The sequence below is a fragment of the Ictalurus furcatus genome, chromosome 28 (genome assembly GCF_023375685.1).
Source record: "Ictalurus furcatus strain D&B chromosome 28, Billie_1.0, whole genome shotgun sequence".
NCBI lineage: Eukaryota > Metazoa > Chordata > Actinopteri > Siluriformes > Ictaluridae > Ictalurus > Ictalurus furcatus.
Genome location: NC_071282.1, coordinates 15,497,903 through 15,521,508, shown reverse-complemented (window position 1 = coordinate 15,521,508; position 23,606 = coordinate 15,497,903). Strand labels below are relative to the sequence as shown.

The window sequence follows — 23,606 nt, the reverse complement described above, 5'->3', positions numbered from 1 at the left end:
TGTTTTGCACTGAACCTGTGAGGCTAGCTTAGCTAACAAGTAAGGGAAGCTTAAATCAATTTTTCACCTCCATTCAAATAGACTTGCTTCAGTAGACGCTGTATGACATTTTGAATCCTTTGTGTTTATGTCACAGCGAAACAGTGGTACTGTAACACACAACACCGATGCCTTTAACGAAATGCACAACTACACTATTAGTTACGTGCTCAGTGCTAGTAAATTATAGACGATGTTTAACCCTCTAATGCATGAATTAGTACATTTACATAAAAAAGTTTCAATTAGTTCAAGCAATAAAAATATAAAAATTTTTTAATGTTTGGTCAAAATGTACGAGATTACAATTCCAATTACTGCATTTTCCAGACTATAAGTTGTTTTTTTTGTTTGTTTGTTTTTTTTTTTGCCACCTAGTAAAAGTTATATCTTCTAGAAAGGAATTACAGTTGTAAATGATATGTGGATGGATTTACTCACTCAAAATGCACAGAAAAATTAAATCCAAACATATTGGGTGAAGTATTTTTTTTTTTTAACTCTTTCTCTTGAATTCTTCATTCTTTCTGCTCAAACATAAAATTTTGAAAATAATGTCTAAAATGAGTATTGTAGTCAAATCAATATATGTGATGTAAAGTATTTATGTAAAGAAAAATGTATGTACTGTAAATAAGTAAAATAGTAATTTTGTGTTATCAATTAATTGTTGTTATTATATATAAATTAATTGTTGCCAAGTGGCAATACCATGCAGTAAAGGGTTAACAGACTGAATACAGAATTAAACCTGATAACATACTCCTACTTAAACTAGCAGTGATGTATGTTTATAACGTGTCTTATACTGTCAGGATCATTTTTAGTAGTATATATGGGTTCTGTGGAGACCCATAAAAAAAAAAAAACCTTGTAATTTCCACAATTTTTCACATAAACACACTATAAAGATTAGATTCATATATTTCAAATGTAACTTAATTTTCAGCAAACGAAATTTCAACTAACACGGTGTTGAATTCGTGAATTTGATTGGTCAGAAGGCGTTGCTTTGCTTAGCCGGACAGAGCTGTTCAATTTGTGTGTGAGAATTTCGGGGCCTGTTCTTTAAAACTTAAAACCGAAGAATATGCATAAATACGTAAAGCTGAGCACTGTAACAAAGAAGCTGGCTCGTTATCGAGTGCGGCGCAGTTGCGCTCTGCAGTACGACCTCTTCGCAACAGCAGCCGCAGTGACAGAGCAGAGTGTAGGAGGCAATTCACAATCGAGTAGGTGGGATGCTGCTGTGAACATGAGCACACATATACACACACACACACACACACTCAAACAGATGGTAAAAGACCTAATGGACTCTAAATAATTGTTGACATCATTCCTTCCATATACATACATTTTTTGTCAAAATTGTTTTGTTTTTGTAACATGATACGACTCACGGAGATTGTAGGAGGATCGAGGATGAGGTACTCAAGTGATATCAAAATTCCTCTTATGAGAGCTTATGAGAGGCAAACCATTCCTACACCGCACAGAGGAAGGACATTTCTATCGCAAAATCTGTGCAAACACTCAGAAATAAATTTTCAGATTGTTTATTGAACAAAATATCTTACATTGTCTTGGATATACATATATACAAATATTAACCTGTATAGTACCAGGGCGAAATATCACTTCTGACGCCAGCACTAAGTTCAGTACATTGTACTTTTGCCCTTTTTCATGTGCTGTTTGGAAATACACATCGATTTTCAAATCACGTACAAATCTGGATATAGAAAGCACAAAAATAAGTAAAATCATTGAGGGGAAAAAAGTCCTCAGCTATCAACACTGGAAGTTGCATCATCGTAAAAAAAAACCCAACAACACCACCTTTACAGTTTCTTTTGCAGTTGGAGGAGGTATGAAACATACCTACATTATAATTCCTCATAAGGTATTAGGAGTAATGATGTGAACATGGGGCTGGTTTGTGCATCCTTTCAATCCAAGAGCAAAATCCAGGGGGGGTGCAGGATAAAAAAAAAAACAAGGATTGTGCTGAAGAGGTCTTGTCCCAGCACTTTCTTTCCCTCCATCAGCAGCACTCAGATAACATAGACATCTGTCTTCTCCCCTAGAAGCCAATACGTTCTCATTTTGCCTTTGCCCTGAAAGAAGGGAAGGTAGAGATCAATATGGCACATCGACAAGCTCCCGGGATGCACGCTGGCGCAAATAATCAACACTCAGTGCCTGCTCGAGGACAGCAGAGTGGCTTGAGTCTGCAAAAACGAATGACTAATACCCCGATGAGAAGCTGTCGAGCATCCCCTGCCCCTAATCTTTAAATACAATTACATATAAGGGACTGCAAAAGCAGTCTCAGATTAGCTTAACTGGAAAAAGTAGCTTCATCAGGAGTGAACAGCATTTGTTTTCCATTTCAACAGGGACACAATGTGCATGCGGACTCTCTGTCTCTGCTAGAGCTTGAAATCCGAGAAGCACAGAGAATACCATCCATAACACAGAGTCCGGAGAGATAACGTGTGGTTAAAAATGTCAAATACATCGGAGCGTACCGGTGCTGGTTTATATAGTACCAGAATAAAAGCACTGCTTATTTCTTCAATCTGACTGGTCAGAAGGATAGTTGTTTATTTTTATTTTTTTTAACAGCTGATCTGAGTAGTTCTGTCTGCAAAGCAAAGCACATTTTGAAATGGAAGCTCTCATTCTAATACATTTCCATAGTAACGACTCACTAAGAGATTTTGTATGGCGGACCTACCAGAAAAAAGTGTGTAATTGTTGATATGGTGAAGGTTTCTGTAAGAAGACATTTATTTAACATTTATGATTTTGACGAGTGCCGGTGCTTTGTAACAGTCGGCGCTAAAGCTGCAACTTTACGTTTTCCTACATGAGAAAAAGTCTTCAGGACAGAGGACTTTGTTGTTTCTCAGTGACTATCTAAAAAAGAAAAGAAAAAAGAAAACAGAGGCTACTGAGGGAATGACTGTTAATGGGTGCTGTAGTGTAAGTGATAACAGGAACTAACTTATTTTGCAGAGGTTCGACAACATTAAATGTAACTATAAATGGATAAAAAGTACTACATGTCAGTCTTTAATAAATACAAAAAAAAAATATTGGCTGTGGTATTGCTGTGGTGTAAGAGGAATAAAACACTTTCTCAACTTTGGGGTGGTATACATAACTCCGCTTTGTATTGACCCATATCACAATACTGTCTTTGATTGTTTTCCTATAACAGCGCACGTCATTATGGTTTAGTCCTGTAATATGAATATTGAGATAAATATGTAATAAATATGTCACATTTCACAATTCTGAGATATTTTTTGTTTTAACAATACTATTAAGTAACGATGAGCAACTCTCGTTACTCATGTTTCATGTACATATTTGAAGATTAAGGCACTAAATGTTTTAACTTCCCATTTTTTTCTTGTTAATTTACTTTTCGTATTTGTTTATCATACAAAATTCCTTCAAGTACCAGGATATTTGTTCTATATCTCCCATATATACCAAATACACATCGATTTCCAAATCATGTACAAGTTCTAAGAATAGGCATCCAAAAATACATAAATCAAATAAATCAAAACATTTCATTTTTCAACTGAAGCAAAAAAGGACATATCCCTGAAGAGTGGTCAAACTGGGAACATTTTTCAGGTTTAATTGTGGGTTCAAATGACACATGTTGGCGATAATGCTACATTTAAGTGCTAACTCTTTACCTCAAAAAAATAAATAAATTGTTGTTAACTTAGATGGTACGTTTTTTGGACCCCAAAGTCATAATTGCTCTAGAAATCTTTCCAAAATGAGAAGAAGGCTAAAAGTCATCTTATCCTGGCAGATAGGCAGCAAAAAACTCCACACACACAAAAAAAAATCAAACCCTACATGAGCTAGCTAAAGCTAGCTCTCTAACTAGCCACGCTAGTTACTAGCGTGTAGTACTAGCCTAGGAGCAGTCAAGAACTCATCCTGTAGTGTTCACTTGGTCCTTTTTAAACGTTATTGATAATAGATCATGTTAAATGATATTAGATAATGGGATTAAAAAAAAAAAAAAAAAAAGATTTTTGTCTTTATTTTAACCAGAGGATTACCTCAAATGTACTACGCTGTGGTAACGACTGAACAACAAATCTAACTCATTCCCAGGCACTGACATGTTTTATGACGTACTTGAGTACTTTACCTTAATTTCTATATCCCCTCGTAGCTGGAGGTCGAAGTAGCCAAACTCGTCAAGCACCTCTTTGGTGGCCGAGGACACGTGTATCCGCAGGGCTGCGAAAAGGGGAACATGTCAATACAGCCAATCAGAGTAAGTGCACATCTGTGAGTGACAGCTGGACCCTGATGACCTCAGACTTATGGAAAACCCCAGGCCTAGCGTGTAATAAGTAACGTATGTATGCATGTAGTCTCTAGTGGTTTGGACGGATTTGATGGGAAATGCACACTCCATATGGGCTGTGAGATTTTATGCTCTGAATGGATACTGAGGCTTACTTAGAAGTGTGCTATAAATCACACAGGATAGAAGGGCAGTGACTCCTGCATTCATTATTAATGGTTATTAAGTACAAGGAAGCCCAGTACAGGAAGTCAGGCAGAAAGTCAATACAAACAATGAGCCCAATGGATGGTGCATGGTGCATATATATATATATATATCTTGTACTGGTGTGTGCTGCTAAGTGCTCATTCACAACACCATTGAACCAATCCATTGTGGAATACGCTGCACCATGAGAAATGCTGGAAATGTTCACTTATCAGTCAGGATGCTATTGACAGACGACTACACAAGATAGCAGGTTGGTAAATTAATTGATTGAGACGATTATAAATGAACTGTTCCAATAAGACAAAGGCCAATAAATGCCTGCACCACTTACTCATCACTAATCAAGATGGAAAACATAAATTGCACATTTATTATCACATTTATTTTCAACCCCTATTCCAAAAAAGTTGGTACGTTGTGTAAAATGTAAATAATTGTCATAAACCCATATGTTATTCAGAATAGAACGTAGAAAACATATCAAAAGTTCCACTTGAGGAAATGTACTATTTTAAGGAAAAAATAAGGTCATTTTTTTAAATATGATGGCCGCAACATGTCTCAAAATAAAAAAGGGGGCAACAAAAGGCTGGAAAAGTAAGTGCAGATTACTCTTACTTTTCAAATTCAAACTTGGCTTTTTTTTCTTTTTTCTTACTCAGTTGAAACATTTGATATGTTTTCTATGTTCTGTTGTGAATAGCATATGGGTTTATGAGATTTGTAAATCATTGCATTCTGTTTTTATTTACATTTATTTACATTTTACACAGCGTCCCAACTTTTTTGGAATTGGGGTTGTTGTAACTACAGTGTCCCTGTTCTTCCCACATAGTCACAGGACATTCATAGATGGGTAATAATTTATGTTTAATCAATTTACATCTACTAATTAATTATATTTATTCAATAGTAATTGTTGACCTGGCACAGACACTATGCAGTTCACTATATGTCCATGATGCTATTTGAGATTCAGCCACAGAAACTGTTGGAAACTGTCCCAAAACTAATTCAATCCAAAATGTAATATCACTTTGAGAATATTTTTGCTTATTTATGTATCTCAGAAATGAATGCAAAATCAAGGAAACTCCACAATATTCGGAGGAGTTTGCAATTTTTTTTTTTAAAAAATTATTGCAGATTTTCTGCAGATTAGGGCCAAGACGCATCATGTGACATCATCACAATGCGCATTCAGCCAAAACGCTCTTCGATTCACGTGCGTCGGACATGCTTACAGCTAAAAAGTCTCGTTTCCCAACAAACATCACTGTAAAATAGCGTGCAAAACAATTTTATACAATTTGACCAATTCAAGCAGTTTTCCGCAAAAAAAACACAGCAAATTTCATTCCAAATTTTGGTGAAAAAAAAGACGCAGCAAAGCAACCAAGCATTTTTTGGCGCAACAATCACAAAAAAAAAAAAAAAAAAAAAACGCAGCAAAATCCTGTTCGGTGTCACGTTTCAAAGGTAGATGCGGAAGCAATTGCAGATTTTCAACGTTTTATTATATAAACCAACAACACACAAAAGATACTACGACAAATGCAAAACACTGTGGCAAGGACTAAACAAAAACTAACAGGACCAAAACACGGTAACATGGAACAACGGTAGTCTAAGATAAACGTAAGACAGGGAAGCAGTGCAAACAATGGCTATATATAAGCATGCTCATTAACAGAAATGTGATTCAGGTGCAGGTGGTCATGTGACATTGTAGTACAGTGCAGTGGCTGATGGGAACTGAAGTTCAGAATTACCTCCTTGATATATGACATACGGACTGAAAAATACATTTGAATTCTTAAGAGCTTGTGTTTCACCTGTAGTTATCTAACACTAAGTCTATTAAAACCTCTAAACTCAAAATAATGTATAAGATTCCTGATTAAATCTACAAATCTACATTTACGTAATTCCAACATCCAACTACCATGTATTAGTGTTGCTCCTTTTTGTGTGTGTGTGTGTGTGTGTGTGTGTGTGTCTGAATCTCAAATGAGGTACTACTGGGAATATAGTGCACTAGATCAAGGCTTTACAATGCCATTATATTATACCCTATGTAGAAGTGAATACGATTTGTGATTTGGCATCATTGTGTGTTGAAGGGGTTTATATAAATGTATTTCTGCGTCAAGATGAATTGAAGAAGACGGATTATTGAGGTCAAATAAAATGAGAAACGAATACGAAAGGTTTAAACTGTCATATTGCGTCCTAGAGACACCTTTTTCACCTTCTGTGGTTCACTGGGTGCGAACGCATAGTGTAGCACTACTTTACCAGTATATTATTATAAACTGATTCAAATTGAAATGCATTCCAGTAGTAAATATTTTAAGCAATTAAAATCATACTAACTGCGGATATTACCTATGACATCTAGCAAGCCAGAAGAGAACGCTGTAAACACTGTTACGTTTCTTTCACAGATGAGACGTGTGCTTACTGTACGATGTATAAAAAAACCCAAAACACTCTCAATGATTTTTCTCTCCTCGGATTGTAAATCTGAACCTGCGTATCGACTAGTGCGCTACTTGAGCTGTCTCTCAGCAAATACTTTCTTGCTCTTACTCAAGGACACTTATTTTTATTCGCGCTTGAGTCATTACTTTTACTAAAGTGAAGATTTTAGCTTCTCTAACCACCTCAGTGTGTTCTAGAAATTTGTTTTTGTCACCCACCTTCCCCGGTGGACTCCATCCTTGACGCCGTGTTGACCGTGTCTCCAAATAAACAGTACCTGGGCATTTTGAGTCCTACTACACCTGCACAGACAGGCCCTGTACACACACACATACACAGAGTGAAAGAAGTGTGAGATTCATTGCCGGAAGACACCATACACAACCCTCTGATCAAAAGTATCCTCTGACAGGTTGAGGGTTCACACTGAGGACGTTGATCCCTGCAGTCGTACCAGGCTTAATCTCATTACAACAGCCACTGCGGTCTGCATATACACAAGCTGACAGAGATTGACAGAGATCTGTGAGAGCATGCTGGGGGATTTACTCTAAAGTAGGCGTAAGAGGATTACTGCTTGGCGATGTGGCTGAGAATAAGAGAAAACATTAATTAAGTACTAATACTGTGACTCAGCCCTTGCAAGTTGGGGTAACTGATCATGATACAGACTTGCCTCAGTGTGTGGCCTAAAAGAAATACGTTTTATTCATGACAACATGTGTGAATTTGTAGTGTGTTTACATGCGCACTATAAATCAGATCAGTATCTGTTTAGATCATTTAAGCAGGCATAAACCACATACTATGAGCTTAAACATACATTTTCATTAGATTTAAAGAAATTCGATCAAGAGTTATTGTGGCCAATAATCAGATCGTGCATGTAGACCATTAATCACATAGATATTGTTCTGCACGTGTTCACACACCAAACCGGAAGAAGGAAAACAAAAAAAAGCCGGTTCCTGTCTTTGGATCAAAAATAGTGAGAGCTTAAAGAAGGACGATGTGATGTGCAATTTTCAAACATATAAACTCCAAAATAAATATTTACCACTGAAGTGACCTAGAGGCCGATTCATAAAAGCCGTTATAGTAACATAACATAACGGATTAAAAATACAGATTGTAAATGCTAACAAATGCTGCTCTGCTTTTATAATTCCATGTTGAAAACGTGACTTGAAAATTGCCAATGCTATTACCATGTTACTGTAAAACGCAATTACTAGCTGATAGCTGGAGTTATCTGATTATCAGATTACTTAAATGCACGTAAACATGGTGCTGAAATTGATCCCAAAATCTGTTTTTGTTTTTTTTTTGCAGTTAATCTGATTAGTTTGTACGTGTAAACACACTCAGTGGCAATTTGCAAGCTGAGGTAATAACACAAATTTGTACTCGACCCAAACGTCCAACAGCAGAAAAAAACACGTACCCGTGTGGATTCCGACGCGTAGCCACAGCTGATCATTCGGTCTGTGTCTGATTTTAAAGCTTTTGACCTGCTCCAGTAAAGCTAACGACATTCCGGCAATCTCCCGCGCGTGGAGTTTGCCGTTACGTACAGGGAGACCTGACACCACCATATAGGCATCACCGATGGTCTCCACCTAGAATGAAGAAGGCAGATGTCTTCATCCATGCTTTGTTGAGTTATTATTTAGGCTTTAAAGCTCATGGGTGAAAATTCAAGAATGAATCAAAAGAGTTTAAAAGGACAATTTTTGCTTAAAAGCAAAATCCCATCAATGTCCCTTTGAGAGGGATTTATAGAGAGTTCTACTCACCTTGTAAACATCGAAATTATCAATGATGGCATCGAAACATGTGTATAAGTCATTCAGCAATGTTACAACCTGCAGAGAGGACAGGGACAAGTTTTCGGTCACAGTTTGTTACCAGGAAGCATTATAAAGAGTATTATTTTGGTGTACCTAATTCAGATTTTCTGCAGTATGAACATAAAAACACATTCAGTATGATTTTTTTCTTTCAAATTGAATTTGATGTTTGACATATCACATCATCAACATGTACCACACCAGAAAATCAGTTCTCATGATGTTCTAACGTAAGTTAGTCAGAAAAGCTGGTCTGACGCATGTTAGTAGTGAGTACGATTTGTGATTTGTGTCAGTGCCAGTATATTATTATAAACTAATTAAAACTGAAATGTATTCCAGTACTAAATGTTTTAAGCAATTAAAATTGTACTATAGTACTAACTGCGAAGATTACCCATAACATCTACTGTAGCAAGCCAACAGAGAACGTTGTACACATTGTTGTTTCTTTGACAGATGAGACGTGTGCTTACTGTGTGATGTAATAAAACATGACTTTGAATGATTTTTTTCTCTCCTTTCATTGTAAATCTAGTGTACTACATGAGGGTTTTTTTTTAACCACATATTTTTACTTCAGCTTGAGTCATTACTTTTATTAAAGTGACGTCTTTAGCTTCTCTTACCCGTCAGAAAAGTGTCAGAAAAAATTTATGTCAGCAAAAATCAGTCATCAGAATTGACCAAAATATAAGACAAAAGTTTGACTCCTTTTGGAATAAGCCTTTGTAAATACTTAGGTATATTGTACAATATATTGTTTTTAATGAAATTTATAAATAAAAGTATTGTTGGGAAATTTAGCTAACTACCCTGTAAAAAAAAAAAAAAAAAAAAAAAAAAAGGTGGTTTAATTCAATAAAGCTGTACAGCAAGTTGCCTTGAAATGTTAAGTTACGTCAACTTTTCTTTTTCTACAATGTACGAATTTTCTGTTACAGCTCACAGTCTGTTTTAATTAGTTTGGGGTTCTGGCATGCCATTTCCAGTAGGTTCTCTCAGGAATTAATTGGTGCCAACCAACCAAGTATGCAGTTGTTGCCTCACGAATCTCCCTAGCGGTCAGTCACCTTTTCAGTTGGCAAGTAGAACACGTCTGAAGATATTTCCTGCAAACTTGTGTTGCCTCAGAATATGCGAAAACACACCCATTGTACCTTCTGTACTATTATTTTCCACAAAGGTTCCAGGACGAAAAGAAAAGAAAAAGAACTGCTTTGATTGTGATGCATTTCTATATGGACTGCTTGAGCGTCCCTCAAATGAAAATAGTTTCTTCCTCCTCTTTTGGATGCAAGACCAAACACAGACCTTACCGAGAAATAGATTTGCATGAATAATGAATACAACAATGAATACAACACAATGAGAGCATGGTGCGTGCAGCATAACAGTGTGAGTATAAAATTAAGCACACTGATGCTGGGAGATCATGGGAGATTATATAAAGACAGTGCAGAAAAGGTGAAATGTATATTTGGTTATATTAAGTAAGGAATAAACCCTGATGAGGGTTTATAATCAATGATGACTGATGGGCTGATGCAAAGCAGAGTTTCCATCATGTAGTTGATTATTTTCCAGCAAGCAACAACTAGTCCAGAAGTGTTTTATTCCTCTTATACTACAGTGATTGGCCAATTCTTAAAAAAAAATTATTTATGAATTAATGACATGCTCTACGTTTATTCTAATAAATAATACATCCCCTAGACAAGTTAGTTTCTGTTGTGTTTCACTTATGTTACAGCAGCTATAAATCGGCATCTGTTTTTCTCTCTAATGAAGTTAATAAGGCAAAAAGAACCAGTGGAGACTCCTTCCATAAATGTTAAATAAATGTCTCCATATAGAAAACGTTGCCATATCAACAATTATCATTTTTTGTTATTGGTACAGTAAATAACAACACTTTTTTAGCCATTTATCATTAGCCTTAGATTATAGGAAGTGTCTAACATACACGTTACTTTTCTCATGAGATCTGCTTATATCTGTCATTTCTTCTTTCTTCTATTTTCACACCCAATCAATACTTCTGTCACAACAAAGAGTCTTCACTATGCCGAAAGCTTGAAAATGTACTGGCACTTTAACAGCTGTGACTTAAGTTAAACAGAGACTTCTGTTTGCTGTCTAATTCGTTAGATATGATTTGAGATTCATACACACATAACCAATCCTTCCCTCTATAACGAATGGAATTTTCCTGGCAGGAGATATAACGAACTCAAGACCATATTGGGCCACCAGAGTTTAAGCCTTCTTCCTCAAAAGGTGCTCGTATTTTAAGAAGACATTTACTCGAGGGAAAGCCAAGGATATGAGAACGCATTCATCTTCTTAAGTATCCTTGTATTCCTTAGGCTCAGCTTCAGTCGAATGGTTGATGCTGTAAAGTCACCATTTCTACTGGACATGTAATTATAGCCTGTAATAATATCATAATATATATACATTTTTTAAAATTTCATACACGTATACATACCTCTAACGGTGTGCTTTCAGCGGACATTGAAGTGAAGCCCACTATGTCACTGAAATAGATGGTGACGCTGTCAAAAGCCTCCGCCTGCACCGTTTCTCCTCTCTTCAGCTGCTCTGCTACTGAACTGAGAGCAAATATATACACACACATATATATATATATATATATATATATATATGTATATATATATATATATATATATATATATATATATATATATATTAAAAAAAGGTCAAGAAGCTGAACAGCAAAATCACTGCACGGTTCCAGCATAATTCTAACACTAATACATTTGGACCAAAAATAATAACCACGGACAGCCATGAGCAATTTACCAGGCCCCAAAATTTCAGAACTGTGACAGGCCTACTAAGGAGTTGTAGTATGTCTCAGGCAAACGCATGTACAAGGGATAAAATTAAACATACGTTTCAAATAGTGTACTACATGGCAGCCAAACTCAACTCTGGTTCTTAGCCTTTCCCGATATAACAACAGAAATCCTTCTTTCCACAAGGGAAAAAAGATCAATTAATGATAGAGCCAGAGACGTGGATTTTCCTGCTTCTCGCAAAGAGGGCTTAAAATTCTCAGCCGTTCCCACAGTCCTCAGCAGTCACTTCAGCTGGCTTTAATGTTCCTCCCTGCTTACATAATTATGTCTAAAATAGAGGACAATGCCAGGACAATCAGCTATTTTCAGCATACAAGGGAAAAAAACTGTTAGTGAAAGTACATCATAAGGAGTTTGTGTATATGTGTGTGTGTGTGTGTGTGTGTGTGTAGGGAAGGGGCTTAATAACCTTTCATTCATCAAGTTGTGGTTAAGAGCTTGGCAGCAGTTAGGAAACTCGGATGTGCACGATACAAAATAACACACAAAAAAAGGTTTCTCACTGTGGCAAGATTTGGTAAAGAAGATTTTCAGCTCTTCTCTTCTCCTCCAAGTAGGCCTGCGTTCGCTCCTCTACCAGGTTCTCCAGGTTGTTGGCGTACTGCTCCATTCGGGACAGCAGGTTATTGAGGATGCTGGTGCTCCCTTCTCTGCCACAAACACAAGGAGCAATCAGAATCCCAGAAACCCAGAAACACAATCATTTCATATGTAATACATCATGGACAAAAAGAAGAAGATTCTTAGTTGAAAAACAGGCTTTTTGAAAGGATGAATTGTCTCAAGGATTAAGGCGTGGGTTTGTCTTGATTATTGGTTATTAATTAATAGCAGGAATTCACTGGTATTCCTATATGTGCATACTACAATACATATTGTGTTAGCCAGCTAGCTAACATGAGTGAAACTGACAGGATTTCTGTCAGAACTTTTAACACATACTTATAACATGTTAATAATGTTCACGGTTAATGCTAGCAGGTTAGCTTACATGACAGGATTTGTGTCAGAATTTTTAATATATATTAATACTGTCAACACTAGCAAGAGAACATATGTAACAAGCTAACTGACATGATTTTTGACAGAAGATTTAATACATACAGTACATACTGTAGAAATGTTACCACTCACTGTTAATGCTAGCATGCTAGTTAATCTGTGCTAACCTGATAGAATTTCTGACAGAATTGTTTAATGCATACATATAAATGCTAATATGTACACTGTTAACTTTAGCAAGCTAGCCATTGTGTACTAACATGACAAGATTTCTGACAGAATCTTAAAGATATATTTATAAATGTTAATAATGTTTACTGTTAATGCTAGCAGGCTAGCTAATGTCTGATAAACTGACAGGATTTCTGAAAGGATTGAATCAAGGATTGACAGATCAGAATGGATGATTTGTCTTTTTTTCCCCCACACAGATTATTAATTTTAATTTCCACTGAATTATTGAGTAATCATTTGCTTGTGGCTGATTAATGACCACTAACAGAAGGATGCTGTACCTCTACTGTGTGAAGTGATCATGATCTCAGTCCACTCTGGTTCCTCTTAACATGGCAGTTTGCAGACTTGTGCTACAAATGTAGGGTTGAGAATCTATGCGAGACATCTAGATGTGGGTTGAATCATCCTCAGTTGGTGCCCTAACTGAGAGCACTGAATGATTCAGATCTATTCTGGGTCAGAACTCACACACCTACATGCACTATTACAAAACTATGAGTCTGAAAAAAGCTGAACTCTGGAATAAGCCTTGCTAAATGCCTTTTTTTTTTGGTGATAATTCCTATTTACATTTATAACAACGATGGAGGATGAATAAAAGATCTTTTAAAAGTCTTTTAACCTGGACTGCGTGAAATACATGTAGTGAAATACATAGAGGATAAGGAAAGCCTTTTAGGAGGTAAATGACATTAATCATGATGTATGGTATGCAAACTTACAGCAGCTTTTAGTGATTAGAAATAGCCAAAGAGTGTAATTGTTCATTTATTCAATTCTTTTGCATACCGAAAATATCCCCATTACCCACCGCCGCATTTCATTATGAAGAGAGGTCCCTTTTTAAATTAATTAACGATGCCTGGAAAACGTTTTAGCAAAACGTTTTAACATGTCAAGTTGTCCTAGTACATCAATCACATTTTTTTTAATCCATATTGGAAACAATTTATCAATCAAATGCCAAAGTGCCAAGCAGTGGAGGTACAAAAAAAATATCTCACAGATCTCTATTTATACAGATAGAAAACAGTGATCTTATTAACCAATAAGATCTTCAATGTATGTAATAACTATCAAGTTAAAAGAAGACAAAGCACACATGCAAAGCTTTTCTATATATAGTTTTAGAGTTGTAGATATAGCACACAGCAAATTTAAATGAGAAATTTATGATTCTATTCAGAACGACAAAATTAATTTTGCACATTTATTTGGCATTTGAAATAACACATCCTTGAAAGATTATGATATAGGCAACAACTGATGAATTCATTTCTACGTACTCATTAGAAAGCTTGTTGTTTCAAAAAAGGAAAAAAAGGAAAACTGGCATTTAGAAAATGTACTAGCAGCGTATTGGGTTTTTATATCAGGGTAGAATGGTTTACAGTTTATATGATGAGTGAAAATGCATTTATATGAATAATGCATTTTCCATAAACACTCATACGGTATTCATGAATGTTTAGATCAGCATTCATAATGTATTCATATGACAATAATATGCACTACTATGCCCCCTTGGGGTCCGCCAGGGGGCGCCCGGGGGGCCTCAACAATTTGGTGTGAAAAATAAATTCTCACTCTCAGACAACCACACACACACACACACACACACACACACACACACACACGATCAATTCCTAATGTAATGTAATGTAAAGATGTAAGATGTAATTATTAATAAAAATGGGGGATATATTCAGAAGTCTGTATTTTTAACGTGTTTTAAAGACATCTTGCAAAAGGGGGGCCTCGGTCAAATGTTAATGCCATTTGGGGGGCCTTGCCCTGGAAAAGTTTGGGAACCCCTGCGTTATCTCCTTTGTAGACATGAAAAACCCGAATCATGCCAAAGCTTCAGGCTGTCAGGCCAGTTTGGCAATGCACATTAGCAGCAGCACTCACTTGTTGAGTTTGGTGATGAAGATCTTGATGTGGCTGAAATCTGGGCGCTCGGTGGGATCCTCTGCCCAGCAGTTCTCCATCAGGGTAGTCAGCTCCTCGCAGTGGCGTGAGTTATCCGTCGTGGGACGAAAATAGGGCTTCTGGCCATTCCGCACTTTCTGGATTATCTCTGAAACACAGAACATCTGCATGAGCATAAATAAACGCACATGCACAGCTTGGTAAATGAACCACAGTTCCATATTTTGTTATTGTTTCTGCTTCCAAAAATGGTTATCAAGGATTAGCCAAAAAGTCGTCACAGAATATTCCTGATTAATGTCTTTTCTACTGGAAACAACAGCACTGTGATTCAGGAGTAGTGTAGTGACTGTATAAAGTTTTTTGTTTTTGCCAATGTCTCACATATAATACAGTTTAATGTTTGAGATTCATTTTTATTTAAAATGTACCCAACTTTTCATGTAAAACCCACCATTTTCAGGTTAGGCCAAATTAAAAACGGCTTCTTATTCACTGTGTGCGCTCACTACATAGGGAATAATAATAATGCACTCAAAGTCTAAACAAACAGTATTTCAGAATTACCCACAGAAATTGTGTGTTTGGTGTTTTTGTTGTATTTTATTGTCATCTGACGAATAATACATTCAAACATTCTCTCTATTTTCACTACGCTGTGAAGGGAAAAGTAGCAACAATGCCACATATATAACATTAAATAAGCTATATGCTTATTGTGTATTGTTTTTTTTCCCCTGTGAATTTCACACAGCATTTTATTGAGCATAACTAGCCATCCTAAAAACTCCTCCTACTTTTGGGCTTGGCTCAACATGTGCGATGTGAACATGCTATTAGGCTATTAGGCTTGAATTAATATGAGCACACATATGGAGTGTATTCTATCCAACGATATGAAAGAGTAAATATAACTTACCTTTCGGGCTCAGATCCATGCCGTCCACATAGAACGGCCCATATCTCAAAGCTATCTCCTGCAAGATGATACCAAAACTGTACACGTCTCCTTTCTGGGTTCCCTGTGGTGGAGGTCTGTCATATATCAGTAACTCTGGAGCTGTCCATAGTTTTCCTGAAATATAAAAGCATTAACAGACAATAATCCTTTTGATTCATTCTTCTCTTTTCTGGATTTCGAGCGAATAAACCAAAATTTTGAAATATTTCACAGATGTTAATTACTAACACTGAACGTCTATATTTTTAGCTTAGCATTTGCTTACTTGCATAAAGTTCATGCGAGTCTTCATTCTCATTGGGTGACCGAAAACTTGCCAGACCGTAATCTGTAATTTTCAGGACAAAGCGACTGTCCACCACGCAGTTCGACGATTTCAAATTTCCATGGGAACCAATGTAGCTGTTATGCAGATAGTTCATTCCCTGCCAGCAAAAGACATAACGCAGTGTTACGAGTTTTGCCAAATTTGACTTGCCTTCGTTTATTCTCATATTTTTTTTTGGCTAAATGTAGCAGAGAATACAATACATCAGCAGTGTTCTTGAGCTAAATAAAAACAAATTACATGTAAAAAGCATGTTTAAATCATGAAATTGTTCGTGTTTTTAGCATGTTTTTTAGCTTAAAGCTTGAAATTTAAAGCATGAAAATAATATGGAAAGAACAGACCATAAACAGGTCACTCAAAAAACTATTATCTGCAATATTTTCTCCATTAAAAGACTTTCTAAACTAAAAGGTAAGTAAAGATTACCCTAATTTATGTGATTTTGTCTGTCACACAAAAATAAAAGCCAAAGTACAATCCTCTCCCCTCCCCCCCAGTATTCTCCCTATGTTGGCTGATTACTTAAGTCATCTATATGCAAACCACCGTTTTCACTGAAAGCCTGGGTTTTTGTGTGTCTCGGCTTCAAAAAAGAAGGGATGAATTTGCACTAAAATTACTTTTCGACCCGACTTTCAAAAGTACCATTATTCGATCTCTTTTCGATCAATAATGGGGCTCCTTTGACACACGTAAATCACCAAGGCAACACAAAGCCAATGGCTAGTCTGGGTATTACGACTATTAAAATCCTTTCAGCTTAACCAATTATTTACTGCATGAATTCGGTTTCTTCGGGGAATATGTGTTGTTGAGAAAGCTATTAAGTAGTGCATCGTTTTGATAAGGGTGAATGCATTGGCAAATTGCAAACCTTGACAATGTCATTGATCAGTGAGAAGCGGAACATCCAGTCCAGATTGATGCTCTCATTTTCCAAAATGTCCTGCAAGAACAAAACTGAAATCAACGGTGTGGACATCCAAACAAAGACCTTTGAGTCATTTATGTCCTTAATGAGAATCTGAATTGGATTACGGTGGTTCATTGTGGAATGAAGGTGTATGCAAGTAATGAAATTGTATGCAAGCAATGAAAAGTATTTGCTAAACCAATAAGGTCTATCTGCACGGCTTTAAGACCATACATGGAAGTCTTCAAGTAGCAAGAAGAAAGTCACTAGTATTCATAATCGTACATACTTTCTACAGATTATATTATTACCCTGACAGGATTTCAGACAGGATTTTAAGCCATAATCACAAATGTTATCATTTACTGCTAATGCTAGACATCTAGCTAACACTTGCTAACCTGACAGGATTTTGAAATCATATTCCTAAATGTTAACAACTCTTACTGCTAATATTGGCGGTTACTGCTAATTACAGCTCATATAAACTTAGCTGACATAATCTCTAACAGGATTCTAGGTCATATCAATAAATGTAAGAATTTTCAATGCTACCCAAGCTAGGTAACATTTGCTAACCCGACAGGATTTCTGACAGGATGTTAGGTCATATTCATAAATGTTAATAACCTTCAGCACTAACGTTAGTCAGTTAGCTAACACAAGACAGGATTTCTAGGTCATGTTAGAAAATGGTATCATTTTTACTGCCAATGTTAGCCACAACAAATATTAGCTAGCTGTCTGGCTAAGCTGTAAAAGTGCTAACATTGAATATGATCTAACGATCCTGTCAGAAATCCTGATAGTCACCTGGCTAATATTAGTAGTTATTAACATTTATTTGTCATAAAACTTAGTCAATTACATTCACAAACTGCTATAGCTAACATGAGCTAACCTCACAGGATTAAATACTACATGAGAGCCAAAAAAGCAGCACAACACCCGAAGACAGAAGTCTTTAACCAGTTATTTAATTAAAAAATGATCAAATTCAAAATCATTTAAAGTACCACACAAATGAAAGGCTAAAAATACAACACATTGAAATGTTTTCCATATAGTTATACAGTCACATATTCTAGCATCTTGTGAATGACGTGAAAATTGATATACAAATATCTCAAATTTAGCAAACAGACAAGAAATGTGTACAATAGTGTCAAGAAAGCAGTTATTTACCTGTAGGCTACCCCTAGGGCAATACTCAGTCACGATGCAGACGTTTGGAGGATCAATACAAGCACCAATAAACCTGGTGAGGTGGTTGAACTGGACGTCTCTCATCTACAACCAACATCGTACAAGCACTTTCAGTGATTTGTTTTTCAGGGATAATTCTACATAGAGCCCAGTACACAAATTAGGACAAGACAAATGGGAATAAATACAGGTTACTAAAATATTGTTTTGTTCTCAGCTGATACGATCTCAGCAACCTCGAAACCCTGTGTTTTCAAAGGTGCACTGACGAAAAGCATCTCTTCATCGTCCCCAGGCTAAGGCCAGTTAGCATAGCCTTTGACCTACATAATCACCTCCCTGTTGAGGAGCTACATAATATTCCCCCTGCTGAAACTTTACTACTTCTTCCCTATCGTGTTTTCGCCAATCAAACCTGTGCATTCCTGCACACACCGCTATTAAATCCTGGAGGTGCATAGTGCAGAGAGCAGTATGAAATAAAGTTCTTGGACCCCTTATGATTGCTGCACTGATTTAGTTTAAAACCACCGTCCAGCTTTTCAAATATTAGGCCCAAACATGTACGCTTGTAGTTATTTATTTTAATAATGGAACAGTTTCCATTATTAATGAAATATTATAAACATCATCGTTTGTATAATTTATATCAATAATAATTTTCTGAAGAAGCCTTGAGGAACCTTTTTGTTTTGTAATACTCTAAGCAGTATCGCAGATGACATGACTCACCACTGTTGTGTCACAAAAATAAATAATAAAATTGCAGGCTCCCACAGATGGGGGTCACTATACCCTACTTTGAGAGACGTGTGTAGAACATATTGCTTAGTGCCTGCCATTAGCTGCAGTCTTCTTTTGGCTCGTTCAATTTTGAGAGAAAAAACAACAACAACGGGGCTGTTATCTATGTTTGCACTGCAGCAACGATGATGTGTCTGAATTATGAAAGTGTTAGATCATATACAGATGGTGGACAGTATAGGACATTCAGTACGCGCGTGAATTTCTTGATTTGGGAGGTTCGGGTACTGACGTAGTCGTGTGCTGTTTCTGGAGCAGATTGCTGGGAAATTTCTTTTTAATTTTTTTTTTTTTTTTTTTTTAAATATTTTTACTTAAGGCCTTTTTCCAGTACTTTCACAGAGACTGCTGGCTATTTTTCAGCTCTTTGAAACACAGTGTCCAGCATTTCTCCCTCTTTTTCCACGGCCTCAGGCTGTTCTCCACCCCCTTCCCCAACAACTTCCCCCACCACACACACACACACACACACACACACACACACCTTATAATGTGGATGTGAAAGGGGAATATGTTTTTTTACCACACAGGGCAATGAGGTTACTGAGTGGTCGTAAACAGCAAGATAACACACACTTTACCCATACACACACACATTCACGCGCATGCTCTCACACACACATACTCACACACCGAATAAACAAACCTCTTGCCTTACATGCTTCAGTTCAAACAGCACTTGTCTTGTCAACTCGATCCTCTTGTTCACGTGCTTGATTGCCACCAGGTTTCCCTGTGAGAGGTCAAAAAAAATAAATCAGAAACGTGTTAGTGTTCATGTGGGTTGAGAAAGAAACTCAAGCGGTATTATTCATTATTCATTCAAGAAAGCATCATGGAATCCTCAAGAAAATATATAGATTTTTTCACAATTTTTAGTCCCACTCCAAAGCTAATTTAATGCAGCATTCAGTGGAAATAGTAAGGCATGCCAAGTGTAAAACCTGTTTTTAGTCAGCAGCAAAAAATACGTACATTTTTTTGGCTGTACAAATTCAAGCGTCTTCGAGAAAAGTCACCGCTTTGGAGTCATTGTCAAACACATTTGCAATCAAATATGAGTGTGTCGCAACTACAGATAGCTAACAGTAGGTTTGTGACTAACCGCCCACCCCCCCGAACCCCCCATACAGTGAGGGAAAAAAGTATTTGATCCCCTGCTGATTTTGTACGCTTGCCCACTGACAAAGAAATGATCAGTCTATAATTTTAATGGTAGATTTATTTGAACAGTGAGAGACAGAATAACAACAAGAAAATCCAGAAAAACGCATGTCAAAAATGTTATAAATTGATTTGCATTTTAATGAGGGAAATAAGTATTTGACCCCCTCTCAATCAGAAAGATTTCTGGCTCCCAGGTGTCTTTTATACAGGTAATGAGCTGAGATTAGCAGCACACTCTTAAAGGGAGTGCTCCTAATCTCAGCTTGTTAACTGTATAAAAGACACCTGTCCACAGAAGCAATCAATCAATCAGATTCCAAACTCTCCACCATGGCCAAGACCAAAGAGCTCTCCAAGGATGTCAGGGACAAGATTGTAGACCTACACAAGTCTGGAATGGGCTACAAGACCATTGCCAAGCAGCTTGGTGAGAAGGTGACAACAGTTGGTGCGATTATTCGCAAATGGAAGAAACACAAAAGAACTGTCAATCTCCCTCGGCCTGGGGCTCCATGCAAGATCTCGCCTCATGGAGTTGGAACGATCATGTGGCGAGGAATCAGTCCAGAACTACACGGGAGGATCTTGTCAATGATCTCAAGGCAGCTGGGACCATAGTCACCAAGAAAACAATTGGTAACACACTACGCCGTGAAGGACTGAAATCCTGCAGCACAAGCAAGGTCCCCCTGCTCAAGAAAGCACATATACATGGCCGTCTGAAGTTTGCCAATGAACATCTGAATGACTCAGAGGACAACTGGGTGAAAGTGTTGTGGTCAGATGAGACCATAATGGAGCTCTTCGGCATCAACTCAACTCGCCGTGTTTGGAGGAGGAGGAATGCTGCCTATGACCCCAAGAACACCATCCCCACCGTCAAACATGGAGGTGGAAACATCATGCTTTGGGGGTGTTTTTCTGTGAAGGGGACAGGACAACTTCACCGCATCAAAGGGACGATGGACGGGGCCATGTACCGTCAAATCTTGGGTGAGAACCTTCTTCCCTCAGCCAGGGCATTGAAAATGGGTCGTGGATGGGTTTCCAGCATGACAATGACCCAAAACACACGGCCAAGGCAACAAAGGAGTGGCTCAAGAAGAAGCACATTAAGGTCCTGGAGTGGCCTAGCCAGTCTCCAGACCTTAATCCCATAGAAAATCTGTGGAGGGAGCTGAAGGTTCGAGTTGCCAAACGTCAGCCTCGAAACCTTAATGACTTGGAGAAGATCTGCAAAGAGGAGTGGGACAAAATCCCGCCTGAGATGTGTGCAAACCTGGTGGCCAACTACAAGAAACGTCTGACCTCTGTGACTGCCAACAAGGGTTTTGCCACCAAGTACTAAGTCATGTTTTGCAGAGGGGTCAAATACATATTTCCCTCATTAAAATGCAAATCAATTTATAACATTTTTGACATGCGTTTTTCTGGATTTTTTTTGTTGTTATTTTGTCTCTCACTGTTCAAATAAATCTACCATTAAAATTATAGAATGATCATTTCTTTGTCAGTGGGCAAACATACAAAATCAGCAGGGGATCAAATACTTTTTTCCCTCACTGTATATTACCCAGTGAGTGCAATAGTTTGCATCCCAAATAGAACAAAGGACTGAAAATGAAGCACTTTGTGCAGTGGTGGCTCAACGCTTAATGGGTTACTGAACAGATGGTCGAGGTCAAGCATCGCCAATCTGCCACTGTTGGGCCCTTGAGCAAGCCCCTTAACCCTATCTGCTCCAGGGGCGCTGTATCATGACCCCAACTTCCTAACAAGCTGGGATATGCGAAAGAAAGAATTTCACTGTTCTTTAATGTGACAAATAAATGCTTCTTCATCTAATGTGAAAAGATAGTTTGAATAGAGCCAAAACCATGAAGTCAGAGTTTTGCTATCAACCTCTCACTCTCTAGCCCTGATAGATTTAGTTACAAAGTTAGCAATAAAATATAATAATATAGGTACAGAATACAAATAATTACATATTAATATTAATTCATAAGGAAAATCTAGAATGCAATTAAAAGAAAACACTTTTAACCTCACATTAACCTCGACATATCTGTCGCTTTGTGTTACATGCGATAATGAAGGAACAACTGTGTAACGCGACATACTCGTTTTTTAAATGGCTATAAATGATACTTTATTTCAGAGTGTGAACAGGTTGACATTTAAGTCCATGTAAATTTGAATTTAAGATTCAGTGTAATTTCAGACAAATGAAGATTTTTTTTTTTTTTTTCAAGGACAAGCAGAAATTCTGGTTAAGGAAAAATGCTTGTATATAGATACGAGTGGAAAAAATACGAGAAGTCAAAATAAACTCCATTTTTTTTTGGCTGAAAGACAATTTGTCTGGCAAAGACGCAAGGTTTCTGGAAATATTACAGCTCTATCCTCGATCACTCTGTAAAATGAGTTTGTCTAAAGAGTTTATACAATGGCTGAATTATCCTTACATGTCATTTAAGCTGCACTTTTCCTTAATGAGCCTCTGTGAGATGTGTGAGCTTTCAGAGCGCTGGACGTTCATTAGGGTTAAGGTGTGCAACTCTTACGTACCGTTTATTGTATGCATGATGTAACTGGAATGAACAGAACTGTTAACAGAAGGGCAATTGTTCCACCTCTGAAAATGGTCTCAAATTGCTTCTGAGTAAATACACATTCACCTCCAGGGCTCTTTGCTGTTATTGCTGGTGTACTGACATCACTAATCCGTTCATTTAGCACAACAAACACAGAGCAGTTAGCAGTCGTGCCAACACACAGCAATGGTGCAATATAATGCGATCACAGAGTAATATAGTGACTGTCTGTCTGGATCTCTCTCTCTCTCTCTCTCTCTCTCTCTCTCTATATATATATATATATATACACACATATATCAGGATGGGGGCTAAGGAATCAGGATATATATGTCCTGATTTCTTAGCCCCCATCCTGATTTCTTTTCCTTCTGTGTATATCTCATACTAAATCATTTAAATCTTCAAACAAAATACAACATAAAACAAATTCAACCTGAGTAAACACACAATACCTAAAACTTAAACCTTAAACTTAAAATCTGGTTGTGCCACCTTTAGCAGCAATAACTGCAACCAAACGCTTCCAATAACTGGAGATTAGTCTTTCACTTACTTCTAGGACTAGGATTTACTCCTATGCTATCACTGTTTTGCTACATAATCCAGTTGCGCTTGATTTTCAACTTACAGA

At 37.2% G+C, this 23,606-nt stretch overlaps 1 protein-coding gene across 1 annotated transcript in view; it reads right to left on the bottom strand.

The window, feature by feature from the left end:
* Positions 1-1,582: 1,582 nt before the first annotated feature.
* Positions 1,583-23,606, bottom strand: part of npr2 (natriuretic peptide receptor 2) — a 48,331-nt gene continuing 26,307 nt past the window's right edge. Inside the window, exons 10-22 of the mRNA XM_053617777.1 lie at positions 19,870-19,944; positions 18,387-18,491; positions 17,163-17,234; positions 16,223-16,382; positions 15,916-16,071; positions 14,976-15,144; positions 12,329-12,475; positions 11,432-11,555; positions 8,887-8,955; positions 8,535-8,709; positions 7,309-7,407; positions 4,232-4,323; positions 1,583-2,159 (exon numbers count right to left, since the gene is read on the bottom strand). Coding sequence (XP_053473752.1) covers positions 2,097-2,159; positions 4,232-4,323; positions 7,309-7,407; positions 8,535-8,709; positions 8,887-8,955; positions 11,432-11,555; positions 12,329-12,475; positions 14,976-15,144; positions 15,916-16,071; positions 16,223-16,382; positions 17,163-17,234; positions 18,387-18,491; positions 19,870-19,944 — 1,506 coding nt within the window. The 3' untranslated portion in view covers positions 1,583-2,096. The remainder of the gene's footprint in view (positions 2,160-4,231; positions 4,324-7,308; positions 7,408-8,534; positions 8,710-8,886; positions 8,956-11,431; positions 11,556-12,328; positions 12,476-14,975; positions 15,145-15,915; positions 16,072-16,222; positions 16,383-17,162; positions 17,235-18,386; positions 18,492-19,869; positions 19,945-23,606) is intronic.